The sequence below is a fragment of the Rana temporaria genome, chromosome 1 (genome assembly GCF_905171775.1).
Source record: "Rana temporaria chromosome 1, aRanTem1.1, whole genome shotgun sequence".
NCBI classification, from domain to species: domain Eukaryota; kingdom Metazoa; phylum Chordata; class Amphibia; order Anura; family Ranidae; genus Rana; species Rana temporaria.
Window position 1 is genome coordinate 543,156,625 of NC_053489.1, and position 19,020 is coordinate 543,175,644.

At 41.3% G+C, this 19,020-nt stretch overlaps 1 protein-coding gene across 4 annotated transcripts in view; it reads right to left on the minus strand.

Annotated features, from left to right (window-relative positions):
• The window catches only part of PALLD (palladin, cytoskeletal associated protein), a 478,084-nt gene that overhangs the window by 11,243 nt on the left and 447,821 nt on the right, over positions 1-19,020 (minus strand). For all 4 annotated transcript variants that reach the window (XM_040333029.1, XM_040333039.1, XM_040333047.1 and 1 more), the window contains 3 exons: positions 13,385-13,479; positions 11,175-11,307; positions 2,537-2,744 (listed from right to left, as the gene is read on the minus strand). In XM_040333029.1, coding sequence (XP_040188963.1) covers positions 2,537-2,744; positions 11,175-11,307; positions 13,385-13,479 — 436 coding nt within the window. The remainder of the gene's footprint in view (positions 1-2,536; positions 2,745-11,174; positions 11,308-13,384; positions 13,480-19,020) is intronic.

A 19,020-nucleotide genomic window follows, 5' to 3' on the forward strand; every position in this document is an offset into this window, starting at 1 on the left:
ATAATGACAACATAAACTACCCAAATGACCCTGATCAAAAGTTTACATACCCTGGTGATTTTGGCCTGATAACATGCACACAAGTTGACACAAATGGGTTTGAATGGCTATTAAACGTAACTATCCTCACCTGTGATCTGTTTGCTTGTAATTAGTGTGCATGCATAAAAGGTCAATGAGTTTCTGGACTCCTGACATACCCTTGCATCTTTTATCCAGAGCTGCACTGACGTTCCTGGATTCTGAGTCATGGGGAAAGCAAAGGAATGGTCAAAGGATCTGAACTGTATAAAATAGGAAAGGGATATAAAAAGATATCCAAGGAATTGAAAATGCCAATCAGCAGTGTTCAAACTCTCATCAAGAAGTGGAAAATAAGGGGTTCAGTTGAAACCAAACCACGGTCAGGTAGATCAACTAAAATTTCAGCCACAACTGCCAGAAAAATTGTTCGGAATGCAAAGAAAAACCCACAAATAACTTCAGGTGAAATACAGGACTCTGAAAACATGTGGTGTGGCTGTTTCAAAATGCACAATAAGGAGGCACTTGAAGAAAAATGGGCTGCATGGTCGAGTCACCAGAAGAAAGCTATTGCTATGCAAATGGCACAAAGTATCCCGCTTACAATATGTCAAACAGCACAGAGACAAGCCTCAAACCTTCTGGCACAAAGTAATTTGGAGTGATGAGACCAAAATTTAGGTTTTTGGCCACAACCATAAATGCTACATTTGGAGAGGAGTCAACAAGGCCTATGATGAAAGGTACACCATTCCTACTGTGAAACACGGAGGTGGATCGCTGATGTTTTGGGGATGTGTGAGCTACAAAGGCACAGGAAATTTGGTTAAAATTGATGGCAAGATGAATGCAGTATGCTATCAAAAAATACTGGAGGAACATTTACATTAATCAGCCAGGAAGCTGCGCATGGGATGTACTTGGACATTCCAACATGACAATGATCCAAAACACAAGGCCAAGTCGACCTGTTATTGGCTACAGCAGAATAAAGTGAAGGTTCTGAAGTGGCCATCTCAGTCTCCTGGCCTCAATATCATTGAGACACTCTGGGGAGATCTCAAACGTGCAGTTCATGCAAGATAGCCCAAGAATTTACAGGAACGGGAGGCTTTTTGCCAAGAACAATGGGCAGCTTTACCATCTGAGACGATAAAAGACCTCATTCACAAATACCACAAAAGACTTCAAGCTGTCATTGATATTAAAGGGGGCAATACATGGTATTAAGAACTGGGGTATGTAAACTTTTGATCAGGGTCATTTGGGTAATTTCTGTTGTGAATATGATTTAACAAGAGTAAACACAGTTGATTGATAATAAATGGCTTCAACCAAATACTAACCACGAGTGAAAGAAAAGTTTTTGCGTTATCATTCATATTCTCTGAAAAATGGGCAAGAAATCATAAATTCTGCCAGGGTATGTAAACTTATGAGCACAGCTGTGTGTGTGTATGTATATATATATATATATATATATATATATATATATATATGGAACTTACAAGCTGTCCCACCAGCCAGCTCATGCGATGCTAGGTACAAAATGTGTACAGTAAACGTTTCTAGCATCAGGACAAATGGGGCATCATAATTTCTAACTCATTTACAATACATGTACTGCAGATACACTGTACATGTAAATTCTGCAGTAGCACTGTGACTCACAGTGTTTGCCTGTATGCAGTTTCTAACTTTCTTCAATTGGCAAACGCATACATTAAAGCGTGACTCAGGAATATTTATATTGTTGTATTAAACTAAACATAACTGGACACTGGAATGTATTACTTTGGAAAAAACAGATGAGAGTTTAGATTATATTCAGTATTCTTTTGTACTGCTCATCCCCTCTAGAATGTTTTTAATGTGGAATGTTAAAGTGATTGCAAAGTCTTGTTTTTGTTTCTCTTAAAATAACAAAAATATTATACTTGCCTGCTCTGTGCAGTTGTTTTTCACAGAGCAGTTCAGATCCTCCTCTTCTCGTGTCCCTCTTCGGCTCTTCTGGCCCCTCCCTCCTGTTGAGTGGCCCTATAGCAAGTAGCTTGCTATGGGGGCACCCGAGCCGAGTCACAGCTCTCTGTGTCCATTAAGACACAGAGCCCTGGGTCAGCTCCGCCCCCTCTCCTGATTGGCTAACTGACTTTGATTGGCAACAGAGGGAGCCAATGGCATTGCTGCTCTGTCTGTGCCAATTAGGAGGAGAGTCCCGATTGCCTTGCCTTGCCATTGAACACTATAGGGGGTTATTTACTAAAGGCAAATCCACTTTGCACTATAAGTGCAAACTGCAAATGCAAAGTGCACTTGAAATTGTACTGAAAGTTCACTTGGAAGTGCAGTCTCTGTAGTGTAGTGCAAAGTGGATTTGCCTTTAGTAAATAACCCCCCATATAATACACATTTTAATGATGAAAGCACATGCAGTAAGTTATACTTTTTTTAATGCACCACACACAAAACACAGCGGTAGGAACAGGGCCCCAATAATGATAAAATGACTTACCAGCCACAATAAGTTCCAGGCTGAATGAGTTCTGTCCAGCTCGGTTTGAGGCCACACAGGTGTATATCCCAGCGTCTCTGCTGGTCACTGGCTCAATGATCAGAGAGTGCACTCCATTCTCACGCACCAGCATCTTGTGATTGTTGTCTGGACGGACAGGTCTGCCATTTAGCTGCCAGCTCAGGTCAGGGGTTGGTAATCCACTCACCTAAGGTTTTACAGCCAAATTAAATAGATGTTATTATCAGTGAATTATTATCTGTTTCGTTCACAGGACATGCTGCCTAAATTATGATAATACATGGTATAAATTATAATACTGGTACAAAATAAACTGTCAAACAATAACAAGATCAGAAATGTTTGATTGGTGGTCTATTTCCAATGTGGTCCTCCAGGCAACCCCTATTACCGAAACTTAAAGTGGCTCTAAATGATCACCTTGTAAAACAACCAGTTCAGTTTAAAATAGAAATGAAAGGCATAACGATTTTGTATAGACATTAAAAAACATTATAAATACCTTTTTCCCTTTTTTTTTATAGAAGGGATCACATTCCCTGTTTTCATCTGCATAAGAGCTGGAGGGGAGAAGAAGCAGCAGTACACTGAGCTTCGCAGGGAATGGCTGTGCAGCAGGGGCATGTCAGAACAAGTCTGATCATTGGAAGAGAGCAGGCTGAGAACACCTTTTCCTTTCTGCTAAGCCCGCATTCACACCTAGGCGTTTTTACGCCTGTAGCGCTACGCCGCTGCCGCCAGAGGGCTGAAAACAGATGTCCCTCTATGGAGATGGTTCACATCTCCACGCCGAACGCCGGACGCCTGTCGCCTGCCACGTGAAAAAAGGTCCCGGACCTTTTTTTCAGGCGTCTTCGAGCGTTCGGCTAGGAGATGGGAATCATCTCCATAGAGGGGGTCATCTTGGGGCACATCTAGGCGGACAATACCGGCGTTTTGTCACCGCAAATCACGGTACAAAACGCCGCTATTTTTACCGCGATTTGCGGCGACAAATCGCGGCGATTTCGTCCGCCTAGATGTGAATGCAGCCTTAGTGTGGTTATTTTTTAATAGGAAAGCAGAGGAACTGGCAGGAACATCAGGGATTTCACACAAAGGAAGCAATACAAAGAAAACTGATACTTTCTCATACAAGTACATGGTACGGCAGGCACACATCAGGAATATGAAATGTTGGGGTAACAGACGCTTTAATATAAATAATGTTTTGTACATATTTTTTATTCAAGTGAATATGAAATATTGCATTACTATGTTGTCTTCTATCAAGCCATCAAGCCAGAAGATGTCTCCTTTTCAAATTCATCTATTACAGTTGTGCTGAAAAGAGTCACTAATAAGTGCACCAGTCTGGCCTTGTACACACGACCGAGTTTCTCGGCAAAAACCAGCAAGAAACTTGCTGGGAGATATTTTTTTGCCGAGGAAACCGGTCGTGTGTACATTTTCGTCGAGGAAACTGTCGAGAAACTCGACGAGCCAAAAAGAGAGCAAGTTCTCTATTTCCTTGACGGGAATGGAGAAAATTGGCTTGTCGAGTTTCTCGACAGCCTAACAAGGAACTCGACGAGGAAAACGATGTGTTTTGCCCGTCGAGTTTCTCGGTTGTGTGTACGAGGCCTAAGTCTTGCCATGACTAATCACTTTGTCCTAAGCGGAGGGAGCGTCAAAGCAAGCTTTCCTGAATTGTCACTTTTGTCAAGCTGTGGTTCTCTAGGAATCCTAGGAAACAGTTAAACTACAGGTATACACTTTCAATCCAAACCTGTTAAGTTTTCTCTTAAAAATTATTTTAACTTCTTTTACTCCTCACAAATTTCTGTGAAGCGGAAAGAGAATAGAATCAGAATCTAAAACAGCGACAATGCAGAATCTGTACTTTCTCCTTTATGGGTCAGAAAAAAATTATGTGTGGCTGCATTTCTGGACTAGAGCTTATATTATAGTGGTTCTAAAGTCATAAGGTTTTGTTAACCACCTCTCCTTTAAGGCCGCGTACACACGATCGGTAAACCGATGAGAATGGTCTGATGGACCGTTTTCATTGGACCAAACCGATCGCCTGTGGGCCCCATCGGTTATTTATCCATAGGATAAAAAAAAGCAATCTTGTTTTAAATTTAACCGATGGATACCTAACAGATAGAAAAAAAACGATCGTTTGTAGGCACTTCCATCGGTTAAAAATCCACGCATGCTCAGAATCAAGTCTACGCATGCTTGGAAGCATTGAACTTTGTTTTTTTCAGCACGTCGTTGTGTTTTACGTCACTGCGTTCTGACACGATCGTTTTTTTAACCGATGATGTGTAGGTCCATCAGACCGTTCTCATCGGATGGACCGATCGTGTGTACAGGGCTTAAGAGTTCTAAAGGCCAGGAGCCGGGCAAGTCCTTTACAAAATGCAACACAATGGGGGTTATTTACGAAAGGCAAATCCACTTTGCACTGCAAGTGCACTTGCATGTGCACTTTCAAGAGCAGTCGCTGTAGATATGAGAGGGACATGCAAAGAAAATAAAAAACAGCATTTTTGCTTGCACATGGTTGGAAAATAAAATCAGCAGAGCTTCCCCTAATTTCAGGCCTTCCCCTCAGATCTACAGCGACTGCAATTACAAGTGCACTTTCAAGTGTACTTGCAGTGCATTTGTAGTGCAGAGTGGATTTTCCTTTAGTAAATCAACCCCAATGTGTCTGGAAACATATGACAGCACTCACTAAGGGCTCATTCACATAGGCCCTTGGATCCATACCCACCCAGGAGGCACAAAACAGTGTTCAGAGTCATGGATCGCTCCCACACAAATAACTGGTGCAGGGACACACTGAATACCTTCAGCTGTCAATGTGCTTTGCTGGACTTTAAGGAGGTCTTCCTGCACCTTTAAGGAGGAACGGGCTTCCTCCATGCATACCTGTCCTTAATTTATCCATTACTATACTGTATATGCTCACTAAGGATGAGCCGAACACCCCCCTGTTCGGTTCGCATCAGAAGTTGCGAACACACCAAATGTTCGTGTGAACTTTAGAACCCCGTTAAAGTCTATGGGACTCGAACATTTGAAATCTAAAGTGTTAATTTTAAAGGCTAATATGCAAGTTATTGTCCTAAAAAGTGTTTGGGGACCTGGGTCCTGTCACAGGAAACATGTATCAATGCAATTTTTTTTTTTTAAAACGGACGTTTTTTCAGGAGCAGTGAATTTAATAATGCTAAAAGTGAAACAATAAAAGTGTAATATTACTTTAAATTTCATACCTAGGGGGGGGGGTGTAAAGTCAGCATGTGAAAAAGCGCATGTTTCCCGTACATAGAACTGTCCCTGCACAAAGTGTAATTTCTAAAAGAAAAAAAGGCATTTAAGACCGGCTTTGCGGCTCTAATGAATTGTCGGCTCTGGCAATTACAGAGATGATTCATTCAGAAAAAATAAAAATAAAAAAGCTGGGGGTCCCCCCAAATTCCATTAACAGGCCCTTCAGGTCTGATTTGGATATTAAGGGGAAACCCCCCCGTCAATTTAAAAAAAAATTATGTGGGGTTCCCCCCAAATATCCATACCAGACCCTTCAGGTCTGGTGTGGATTTTAAGGGGAACTCCACCCCAAATTTTAAAAAAAAATGGCGTGGAGTTCCCCCAAAAATCCACACCAGACCCTTATCCGAGCACGTTAACCTGGCCGGCCGCAGAAAAGAGGGGTAGACAGAGTGCGGGCCCCCCCTCTCCTGAACCGCACCAGGCTACATGCCCTCAACATGGGGAGGATGTCCCCATGTTGATGGGGACAAGGGCCTCATCCTCACAACCCTTGCCCGGTGGGGGGCCAGGATCTGGGGGTCCCCTTTGTTAAAGGGGTCTTCCAGATTCTGATAAGCCCCCCGCCCGCAGAACCCCACAACCACCGGGCAAGGGTTGTGGGGATGAGGCCCTTGTCCCCATCAACATGGGGACATCCTCCCCATGTTGAGGGCATGTGGCCTGGTGCGGTTCAGGAGAGGGGGGGCGCACTCTGTCCCCCCCTCTTTTCTGTGGCCGGCCAGGTTAACGTGCTCAGATAAGGGTCTGGTGTGGATTTTTGGGGGAACTCCACGCCATTTTTTTTAAATTTGGGGTGGAGTTCCCCTTAAAATCCACACCAGACCTGAAGGGTCTGGTATGGATATTTGGGGGGAACCCCACGTCATTTTTTTTAATTGATGGCGGGGTTCCTCTTAATATCCATATCAGACCTGAAGAGCCTGTTAATGGAATTTGGGGGACCCCCAGCTTTTTTATGAATGAATCATCTCTGAATTTCCAGAGCCGACAATTCATTATAGCCGCAAAGCCGGTTTTAAATGCCTTTTTTTCTTTCAGAAATTACACTTTGTGCAGGGACAGTTCTATGTACGGGAAACATGCGCTTTTTCACATGCTGACTTTACACCCCCCTAGGTACGAAATTTAAAGTAATATTACACTTTTATTGTTTCACTTTTAGCATTATTAAATTCACTGCTCCTGAAAAAACTTCAGTTTTTAAAACTTTTTTTGCATTGATACATGTCCCCTGGGACAGGTCCCCAAACACTTTTTAGGACAATAAATTGCATATTAGCCTTTAAAATTAACACTTTAGATTTCTCCCATAGACTTTAACAGGGTGTTCCGCGGCTTTTCGAATTTGCCGCGGACACCCCTAATTGTTCGTTGTTCGCCGAACAGGCGAACAGGCAATGTTCGAGTCGAACTCGAAGCTCATCCCTAATGCTCACACATGGAGACTCCTATAGACTAGACTTTGTACTGCACCATACAGAGGGGCCATGCAGGCAAATGTATTTGCAAATGTTGTGCAATTAAAACCTCTTTTTTTTGTTTTTATAAAATTGGTAAACAGTGTAATTTTTATCTATTTATTTATTTTATGGCTAGCTTGTGAGTTTGCTGTGTAATTTTGTTTTGTTGTCTCCCTGTAAAAGTCTCCCCTGGGTAGACATCCAAATGCCTTAAGACTGCTACAGGGTGCCATAATCTGGGATGTGATCAGCCCCAGCAGACTCAGAGGCATCATTTAGATGGCACCTGATAGTATTTCCATATACTCATTCCCTGGCAGCTTCATAAACGTTTTTATAGGTAGGTGAGGGAGGAGCAAAGGAGCTTGGACAGCACAGACGGAAATTGCACACTCCCAGAAGAGGAAAGGGCTATGATATGTAAGGAGAAAGAGGGCTAAGTTTAAAGGCACATTGGACATGAATAAACGAAAAACACTGCAAGTAAGCATTTAAAACATTTGCTTTTTCTTTGCTTCTACCTGGACTTTTTTAAGTTAGTGACAGGGTCTCTTTAAAATGCAGTTTATACAAGATCACTCATTTTCTAGTATGGATACCTGCCCTTCACATATGGTAGCATGCTTATCAGATAAATCTGCATAATAATAACTTAAGTCTGCAGAAAACGTTCACGACTTTTCTAGAAATGCCCCTCACTTTTCTGTTGTAGATGCAATCACTGTCATAGTTCAAAGTTAGCACTGATTCTACTGTTTACTAATATGGAGATTTAACTTCAGAAATACCATACGCCTAAGCAACTTTAAGTGACAAAAGGCAAGAGCTCCTAATTTGTCTTTCAACACAGTCTGGATCTATTACCTGCTCTCCTATTATGAATCACAGGATTTGCTTGAGTTTCCTTTCCCATGGGAAGGTTTCAAGAAGCAGGAAGAAATGAGGAACAATTCCCTCTTTGAAGTATTACACATGCGCTAATAATCTCTAATTACATTCCCCTGATGTTTAACTTTCCACATTCCTCCTACGTAGTATTAATCACCCAGAAGAATCATATGATATTTGTGCCACCAGTGATGCTTGAGCTTCCAGAAAACAAAGACGGCGGGTCACCTGTCGTGCTAATAGCAGTTGTGTAAATATGTGTGATGATATCGCTCGGAAATGAACTCCAAATGCTGTTTATAAAAGGACATAGGAGACAAGTAGCATATTGGATTTGCATTAAAATACATTTGACATGCTAGATTATAATAGGACAAACAGGTGCTTGTATGACAGGTATAACAGGTGTGACAGGCACACAATTCCATTCTATAAATATTAGAGGTTTAAGGCACAAATATCACTAGAAACTTTGAAAAAGATGTTAGTTAAAGTGGTTGTAAAGGCTAAACATTATTTACCTGAATGCTTTCTCTTCATTAAGGTAAAAAAAATGTCCCATTGTTTGTATTCCCCCCCTCCAGCCCTGTCGGTAGCAGCTCTATCCTCTCTCCCTGCATTCACAGGACAGAGAGGCAGCAATGGGGGAAATTGGCTCCTGTTGCTATCAATTAAATCCTGTGAGCAGAGAGTGTCTATGAAGAGGAGGTTTGGGGCTGCTCTGTGCAAAACATTGGCACTGGGCGAGTAAGTATAACGTTTGGTATTAAAAAAATAAAAACATAAAGGGTTACCAATCACTTTAAAGCGGGGGGTTCACCCTAAAACCGATTTTCTAAAGAAGCCGAACGTCGGTGTGCAGGCGCCGTATAGCGCCGACTCGACGTTCGGCTTCTTTCGGCAACCCGTGCCGCTCCTTATGCGACGGGTGGAGGTCGTTTTTGGTCATTTTTGTCATCACGTCGATCACCTGCTGGATAGGAACGCCCACTCCCGCGGGAGGCCCTACCCGAAGGCCGGGGAAGAAAATAGCTGTACAAATGTATGTACAGCAAAAAAAATAAAAATTAACAGCATACTGTCAATGTAGAGAGTAAGCTGGATGTCATGTTAGAAAATAGTTTTTAGGGTGAACCCCGGCTTTAAAGACATTATAAACCTTTCTACATGTACCTTGTGTTTCTGACCTGCATAAGATGTGCTTGATCATGTAGTTTCATGGTGTCATTTGTTGGCCTGTATGCACAGCCTACAGTAAAATAAATCTTCACATTCCAGTGTCTTAAATTTCTGTTTGTGTTCAACCACAAAGTATGTAGCATTGCACTGCACAGGTTAAAGGAGTTGTACACCTTCAGGTTTTTTTTACTTTAATGCATTCTATGCATTAAGGTGAAAAACCTTCTGCGTTGCAGCTCCCCCCCAGAGCCCCATTTTTTCTTCCCTGAACACGATCTTTCCAGCGTTGAGGACGAGCAGAGCAGCTCTAGCCCCTGTCTCTGGTCTTCATTGGATAGATTGATAGCAGCGGGAGCCATTTGCTTCCACTGCTGTCAATCAAATCCAGTGAAACAGGAGCCGGTGGCAGAGCCAAGTTCTGCTGTCTGTGTCAATGGACGCAGCAGCAGATCTCTGGAGCCGCCCGCACAAGTGCCCCCATGGAATGCGGCTCTCTGTTGGGACACTCGATGAGGAGGAGGAGCCAGGAGTGCTGCCGGGGGACCCCAGAAAAGCAGGATCAAGGCCGCACTGTGCAAAACCTTTGCACAGTGCAGGTAAGTATAGGCATGTTTGTTATTTAAATAAAAGAACCTTTACAATCACTTTAATGCATAACCTATGTCTGTAGTCTAAGTATGGACACTTCCTTGAAGAAACTACATATCTCACAATCCCTGGGTCTCTTAGTCTAGCACTGGTTCAGGTGCAGTAATTAGATCTAACAGGCATTAGCAGGCAGAGCAATGAAGAGAATAGTTACATAGTTAGTCAGGTTGAAAAAAGACACATGTCCATCCAGTTCAACCATAAAAAAAAATGAGATGTGTTTTCATCACATTAGCACTCCCCAGTGTGTGATGCAACATAGAAGAAGTATCTGGGCATAGACTGGATGCTGTGTAACCCAGAACAAGAAGTCTCTTGTCTCTTTAGCTAATAGGGACACGCTAGGTGGATAAAAAAATGGCCATAGGAGATTTGGTCAACAATGACGTTACATACTGCCACCACAACATGTGAGCCCATTACAAGGTAAGGCACACAAACATTACAGGGAATATAAATACATTAATACCAAGGTAAAACAATATAAACATTTGTAAGTGTACATTGTATTTAAAGAACCTGATTTGTGAGTATCAGTATTATGAATCATAACGTGCCTACTGTCAGCGTACGCACTAGCCTAAAGTGAATCTGTGCTTTGCACACACAAAAAAATATCCTTCATCCAGTTTTGCACCCCATCACCATAGCCAGCCCATAGTCTAGTCTGTGCATGCATAGAGTTAGGGCTCTTACGTTATATGTAGGTGCAGTGCAAAGTATAAGGACTGGAGTATGATGGACAGAAAACCAGGTAGGGCTGATATACTAAGCAGTGATGATGAGGGGAGGTTAATTGATAAAAACTACACTTTAAACAAGAGTTGTCTTGGTTTTCCAGGGCAGGAGTGTCTGAGCTCTTTTACAACTTCACAATTACAGGTTAGCAAAAGGCAAACAATTAATATTGGACGTTATGATGTTTGTCACCCAATGCTTCTAATTTCAACAAGACTACAAGCAATCAATTTGTTTATTAACATCTTAAGACTGTAGCAATCACTCCACACTCATGAATCTTGCGGGGAACAGTTTGTATAGTTATTTTTCCTGGAAAAAAAAATCTATTGCTCATTTAAGACTATCCCCAAGTACTTGTAAGGGCTTATTACCTTGCAATCCATTCTACAAAGCTTCCCTTCTTGAACTATGAGATCACCAGGAGCTTGCAAGAAATGTGGACGGAAAAATCTTTCCTGGATGGGTTCATTCTCATCGCCACTATCTCTTGACCGAGATCGTGGTCTAGGACAAAAAGAGAAACAAAGACATGATGTAGTCATGGCTCTTCACAAATATACTTTGTGCAATTGAAAAGCTAGACTATGATACTATCAGCCAAAAATGCTGGGTGGCCAAAAGCCCTGTAGTTTATACAAAAAATATCCCAGGATATTGTTTCAAAGCTCTGTGGTAAGACACCATATAAATAATTTGTGATACATACCACGTGCAGTATATACAGCACAAGTCTGAGTAATGTTTTTCTATTTAAAGTAATGGAAAACCAGATGATTCAGATGAAGTTTTAATATCTTCAGTGTACCATATTCCTTTCAAAAATCAATTACTCTTTCAATGTCTCCTACATTAAAGGCTATTGTGTAACACAGAAATGTTTAATATGAAGCCACACCATATTTTATAAACTATCATAATAAGAAAAGATGTGGTTTCTTCCAGATTTTAAACCTGTGACTCAAGAAATGAAATGAAGAAAATATTCTAGTAAAGACGTGTTGGTGCCTCAAGAAAGGAAGAAGACCAAGTCTTCAGCACAAAGGAATTTTATTCTGTTTAACTGACGCTTGTCATCTACACTATGATGAGGTCAACAAATAAGGTCTCTTGGGGTCTTATATTGGTCAAGGAATTGGGGCAAATAAGTCTTAAGCCCTGTACACACCATCGGTTTGTCCGATGAAAACAGACCGATGGAACGTTTTCATTGGACAAACCGATCGTGTGTGGGCCCCATCGGGTTGTTTTCCATCGGGGGGAAAAAAATAGAACATGTTTTAAAATTTTCCTATGAATAAAAAACCGATAGAAAAAAACGATCGTCTGTGTGGAAGTCCATCAGTCAAAAATCCACGCATGCTCAGAATCAAGTCGATGCATGCTCGGAAGCATTGAACTTCATTTTTCTCAGCACGTCATAGTGTTTTAGGTCACCGCTTGGACACGGTTAGATTTTTGACTGATGGTGTGTAGGCAAGACTGATGAAAGTCAGCTTCATCGGATATCCGACGAAAAAATCCATCGGATTAGATTCCATCAGATATCCGATCGTGTGTACAGGGCTTTAGTGGATTAAAACAAAAAATAAACCTGCTTTAACACAATTTTGGTGCTGTCATGCTGAAAATGGTAGCTGCCTGGCTGTTATACTGACTCTATGTCTCTGTTATTGATCCAGCTAAAGCATGCTGAAGGAAGGTCTCCTATAAAACAGAAATCCTTATCTGCACGCATGTTATAGTGGTTCTACCACCATGTGTTCTATTCTACCTAGCTACAGCCTGCTTTGTTCCAGGACCTGGAGGTCAAGGTACCATCAGATTTTACCTGCTAGTTTCTGTACCACCTACACAGCCAGTCCACACCCAACCTGTCAATCAATTGGCTATTTAGCTGTTCTTTTCTTTAATCTGCATTTCTGTTGCTCAGGTTACTAATTCTAGACTGTGTCTGAATACACTTGTGTGTTACCCGTCCTGATATTTTGCTTGCCCTTGTTTCTGATATTGCCTATGTACTGCACTGTTTTTATATCCTTGACCAGCTGCAATCTGCACAGGTGTGTCTAATTGCTAAAACCTGTCACATGCATCAGCAGAAGCCCATCATTCCTTCTGGGTGCTCTGGTGAAGACTTGGTGGGTGTACTTAGACTGCACCATGGCTCTTTTATTAGGTCATACCCTTTACAGAGGAACTAGTTTGCATGTGACAATTTCTTTAGGTTAATATTATTTAAAGGCTCTGCAATAATTTAAGGATTATCTTCACCAAGGACTAGAATTGAGCAGGCCTTCCCTATAATGATGTCTAATCTAAAATGGCCTGGACACATGTGGCATGAAAAAGTAATGACACAATTCAACTCTGGTCCATCTCTTAAAGTGGAACTAATAAGTTTCCAACAATGCAGACAAACCACAAGGAGTCCTGATAATCATGGATGTGTTAAATCCAGTGTAAAAAGTTGTGGTCAGTGAAAAAATAACAATTAGCCCAAACAGTCTAAATTTAAAGTTTTACTTTATAAGTGTGAACAATTAGTGGTTGACAATAGCAGACAAAGTAACACCGTACATACCTTCGAATGTGAGGCTGGGCTGGAGGTGTGCGGGTACTCCTTCCCCTCTGGTTCACTGCCTGCACCATCAGTCTACCGGTACAACTAACTCTGCCCTGTGGACAGCAACAGATAGCTATTTTGTAACATTTAATACAGAAATGTTTTACAGCATTTTTAGCAAATGAAACCATAAAATATCTATGGTGTGATTAGAACACAATATAACATTATATTTAAATATTAAAACAATTACATACAAAAGCTAAAAACTAAAATTTCTTTGTCCATGTAAAACGGTAGTAAACTCTACATTTACACTTGTCTCCATTTAAAGTATTAAGAAACAATGTACATATGTATGTACTCAGAATTACACTAACCTCGCTGTTACAGCGGAAGTAAACCCAACGATTTCAAAATTTGAACAACAGTTAACATTCCTGGCATGCCTGAAATGCTAACTGACACATTGGTTGTGCTCTCAACCAAACTGTCAAACCATCCAATGGCTGGGGTCATAACAGATCACATGTGCAGCATTATGGCAGTGGCAGATTAAACAGAGTTCAAGATGGCAGCTTCCTTGGCTGAAAACGATAGGAGGGTTTACTTCCACTTTAAGCAGAAATTAGGTGATATTTCATTAATGACATCAGTGGCGTCTGCACAGATTTGGCCCCATTATGACATGCTCTATGTGCCATTAATTTATGCAGATGCCGTGCCCCCATCATCATTTGCTGTCCAACCCTGCGAGACTACAGGTGTATTCGCAACTTCCTGAAACACAAAACAAGTAAGAATCAACCTTGGGGTGGGGGATATTAATGTGGATTGTTTTAAAAAGCTATGGTTTAATAATACTGATACTATTGCCGCGTACACACGCTTGGAATTTCTGCCAACAAATGTTCGATGGGAGCTTTTGGTCAGAAATTTCGACCGTGTGTAGGCCCCATTAGACGTTTTCTATCTGAATTTCAGCCAATAAAAATTTGAGAGCTGATTCTCAAATTTTACAACAACAAAATTTGTTGTAGTAAATTCCGAATGTGTGTAGACAATTCCTACGCACAAAATTCCATGCATGCTCTGAATCAAGTACGAGATGGAAGCGCTCGGTCTGGTAAAACTAGGGTTTGTAATGGGCATAGCACATTCGTCACGCTGTAACGGACTGAAAAGCACGAGGCTGAAAAGCGTGAATCGTCTCCCACCAAACTTCTACTAACACGACTGGTATTGAACTTCCCTTTAATAGTGGCGTTGTACGTGTTGTAAGTGACCGCGTTCTTGATGATCGGAATTTCTGACAACATTTGTGCAACCTTGTGTATGCAAGACAAGTTTGAGCCAACATCCGTCGGAAAAAGTCCATGGTTTTGTTGTCAGAATGTCCGATTGTCTGTACGCAGCATTAGAGTAGCTGAGTTTACTATCGCTTTAAGACCCTGTGAAACAAACCCCACTGGCAGTTCCTGTGGTTTCATGGCTTAGTCAGAGAAGTCTGCCTAGCTCTTTAATCAAGATGTGGGCCGGATTCAGATAGGTTAGCGGATCTTTAGATCCGCATAATCTATCTGATTTACGATCCGCCGGCTCAAGTTTTTGAGGCAAGTGCTTAATTCAGAAAGCACTTACCTCAAAACTTGCGGTGGCGTATCGTAAATCCCCCAGCGGAATTCAAGTTCCGCGGCTAGGGGGCGTCTACAATTAAAATCAGGCGCGTCCCCACGCCGATCGAACAGCGCATGCGCCTTCCGCGAATTTTTCCAGCGTGCATTGCTCCAAATGACGTCGCTAGGATGTCATTGGTTTTGGCGTGAGCGTAACTTGCGTCCAGCTCTTTTCTGAATCGACGTACGCAAACGACGTAAAAATTCAAAACTCGGCGCGGGAACGACGGCCATACTTAACATAGGATACCCCTCACATAGCAGGGGTAACTATACGCCGGAAAAAGCCGAACGCAAGGGACGTAAAAAAAAAACGACGGGCGGGCGTTCGTTTCTGAATCGGCGGAAATCCTCATTTGCATATTCGTCGCGTGTAAAAACGAAACGCCACCTAGCGGCCGGCCTGGAATTGCAGCCTAAGATCCGACGGTGTAAGTCACTTACACCTGTCGGATCTTAGGGAGATCTATGCAGAACCTGATTCTATGAATCAGGCGCATAGATCCGACCGAAGGAACTCAGAGATACGACGGCGTATCAGGAGATACGCCGTCGTATCTCTATCTGAATCCGGGCCATGGACTTTATCCCACTATTGTTTCCTAAGAGACTGTAGGAGATTGGAATCCTTCTGCGATACTACACACAGGGTTCAAATATTTTTTCTTTCTTTACCCATTCTTTAAATAATATAAGTTTTGTGAAAGCTGAACTGTAGAAAGAACACTTTATTATAAATGGCATTATAAAATGTGTTTATTTAACATACACAATCAAAGCATTTAGGACATTTTACTTTGAATTTGCACATCATAAAGTCCCATTATAATTTATCAGCTCACATACTGTCCTAGAGTGACTTTGATATACGTTATATAATGAGTTGATATAAACATTTTCAAGATGATACATCTGGGAAAAGAGAACAGCAAACACGTCATGATGGCTCCAAACACTTGATACATAGCTGTATACACTAAATGCGTGCTATACTATTTTCCATGACTAAAGTTTAGTCTAGCGGGTGATGTACGATGGGGAAGAGACACAAAGTATCTGATGTGTAAGCATGTCACTATCTACAACTGTTTACTTGTCAGTGTGACAACAGAGAAAGAAAAATAAACTAACTACAAAAAAAAGCAAAGTGTTTCGTGCAGAAAGATAATTATTAACAAGGCAAAGAAAAACACAGATGACTGAGGCCAGTAGCAGGATTGCTTCTTAAAAGTCCTCTATCTTTTTAACGTTATTAATTTATGCACATGCATGTGACCAGCTTAAAGTGCAACTGAATTTATATATTAACCACTTAAAGACCTCAGGTGTTTTTCAGATTTGGTGTTTGCAAGACTAAAACAGTTTTTTCTGCTAGAAAATTACTTAAAACCCCCAAACATTATATATATTTTTTTTTCTAACACCCTAGAGAATAAAATGGCGGTCATCGCAATACTTTTTGTCACACCGTATTTGCGCAGCAGTCTTACAAGCGCACTTTTTTTGGAAAAAATGCACTTTTTTGAATTAAAAAATAAGACAACAATAAATTTGGCCCAATTTTTTATATATTGTGAAAGATAATGTTACGCCGAGTAAAATGATACCCAACATGTGACGCTTTAAAATTGCGCCCGCTCGTGGCATGGCGTCAAACTTTTACCCTTAAAAATCTAGATAGGCGACGTTTAAAAAATTCTATAAGTTGCATTTTTTGAGCTACAGAGTAGCTCTAGGGCTATAATTATTGCTCTCGCTCTAACGATCGCGGCGATACCTCACTTGTGTGATTTGAACACCGTTTTCATATGCGGGCGCTACTCGCGTATGCGTTCGCTTCTGCGCGCGAGCTCGTCAGGACGGGGCGCTTTAAAAATTTTTTTTTTTGTTTTCTTATTTAATTTTATTGATTTTATTATTTTTTACACTAAAATATAAAAAAAAAAAAAATGATCACTTTTATTCCTATTACAAGGAATGTAAACATCCCTTGTAATAGAAAAAAGCATGACAGGTCCTCTTAAATATGAGATCTGGGGTCAAAAAGACCTCAGATCTCATATTTAGGCTTAAATGCAAAAAAAAAAAAAAAAAAAAGGAAAATTTGTCATTTAAAAAAATGACAGAAAAAAAATTGTCTCTTTAAGAGGCTGGGCGGGACTGACGTTTTGACGTCACTTCCGCCCAGCAGAGCTATGAGGACGGGTGGGGGCCATCTTGCCCTCACTCAAGTCCTCACTCTCCAGGCGGCAGCATCGGATCTCCTCCGCCGCTACCGACGGCTCCGGTAAGCGGCGGAGGGTGCGGAAAAGCGGCGGGAGGGGGGGGGGGCCCCTCTCCTGCCACCGATAACGGTGATCTCGCGGCGAATCCGCCGCGGAGACCGCCATTATCGTTTACACGGCCGCCCGCTGAAAACATGGATATCTCAGTTGTGGCAGCAGCTGCTGCCGTTACTGAGATATCCATGTTTAAAAAGAGGACGTATATATACAGTGGGGGGTCCTTAAGTAGATAATATGCCACAGGCACCACCCTTTAACCACATCACCACAATCAAATGCATAATAATCAGAGCTTACATCATTATTAATATATATCGACTATTAAATCATATTATCCATCACAAAACTATGACATCATTAGTTCCTCCTGAACTGGCTACACACAAAATACCTGCATTCTCTGGGTACAAGTGGTACATACACATGACATGCTACTACATAAGGGTCACTGCAGCTTTTGTGACACTTCTTGACCTGAGGTGTAATCATTCCTTCATCCAGTATGTCACAATCTATAAAGTCCTGTGTAAGGTTGTTGTTTTTTTCCGATGTCATGTGTTGTAATGTATTGTATTTTCGGAACGACAACTGTACTGACTAATGGCAAAATCGTACAATCTGGTATCGTACGAGGAAACTTTTCGTGCATGTCCGATAAAATAATATCAGATGAACTGCGGTGATCGGCTCTCGAAAGCTCTGTACTAACAATCCGATTATCGTACGATTCTTTCTCGAATTACATTTTTCGTACGATATTCGGATCGTGTATACAGGCCATAAAGCAGGTTGCTGCAGCTTACAAAGTAAAATGAAGGTCAAAAGGAGATCAATTGCAGATCAGATGCACCTGTCTATGAATGATCCTAAAAGCATCTCAAACTAATGTCCAATGGAAATGGAAGGTACCCATCAACATGCTTACAGAACAAAGCCCTTTTCCTTCCTATATCTGCCTTGGTAACATCTATATTTGAAGTGTCATGATACTGTATGAAAAATTTACTGAACTCCTCAGGGGTGGTGCTTATAAAAGCTTTGGAAAGTACAAATACCTTTTGAGAAGAAAAAACGACAAAGGTTAATGCCTACCCCAACCTCCTCTTTTGCTAAGTAACATTTCCTACAAAACAGCAGATGCACTTCAAATGGTCAAGAGTAGGCTTGCTCCGAATATCAATCTGAGACTCAGTCATTTCTAAGCAATGTTTGATAGCGAGAAACTGAAAACCAATGATTCCTCTGAAGAAGTATAACAGATATGTTATTTCTCACACAGCAATAGGAAAGATTTTTACTCTTTTGGTAACTGGGGAGCCGATCATAATTATATTATATTATATATGTATGTTAAATGTGTTATATGTGACTTATGTTCTCTCTCCACTATTGTAGCACACTCTAACCAAAAGGCCCTTTAAAGAAGCGCCAAGTTTAGCGCGAAACATGTCAGGCCACAGCGTTATATTTGCCATTGTCTAGACTTCCAGTCTATGAGTCTTCGGTTCCTCTCCAGGAGTTATACAATTTACAAGCGGTTGGAGGTCACGCCTCTAATATCAATACCTTCTCATTAATTATTTATTTTCATGTGATTATGTATAATTACCTATTCCTGGTGGTACTCAATGACTATTGAAACGCTGTGTAATTTTGTTACTGTGTGAATTTAAGTGTATGGAGATTTTATAAC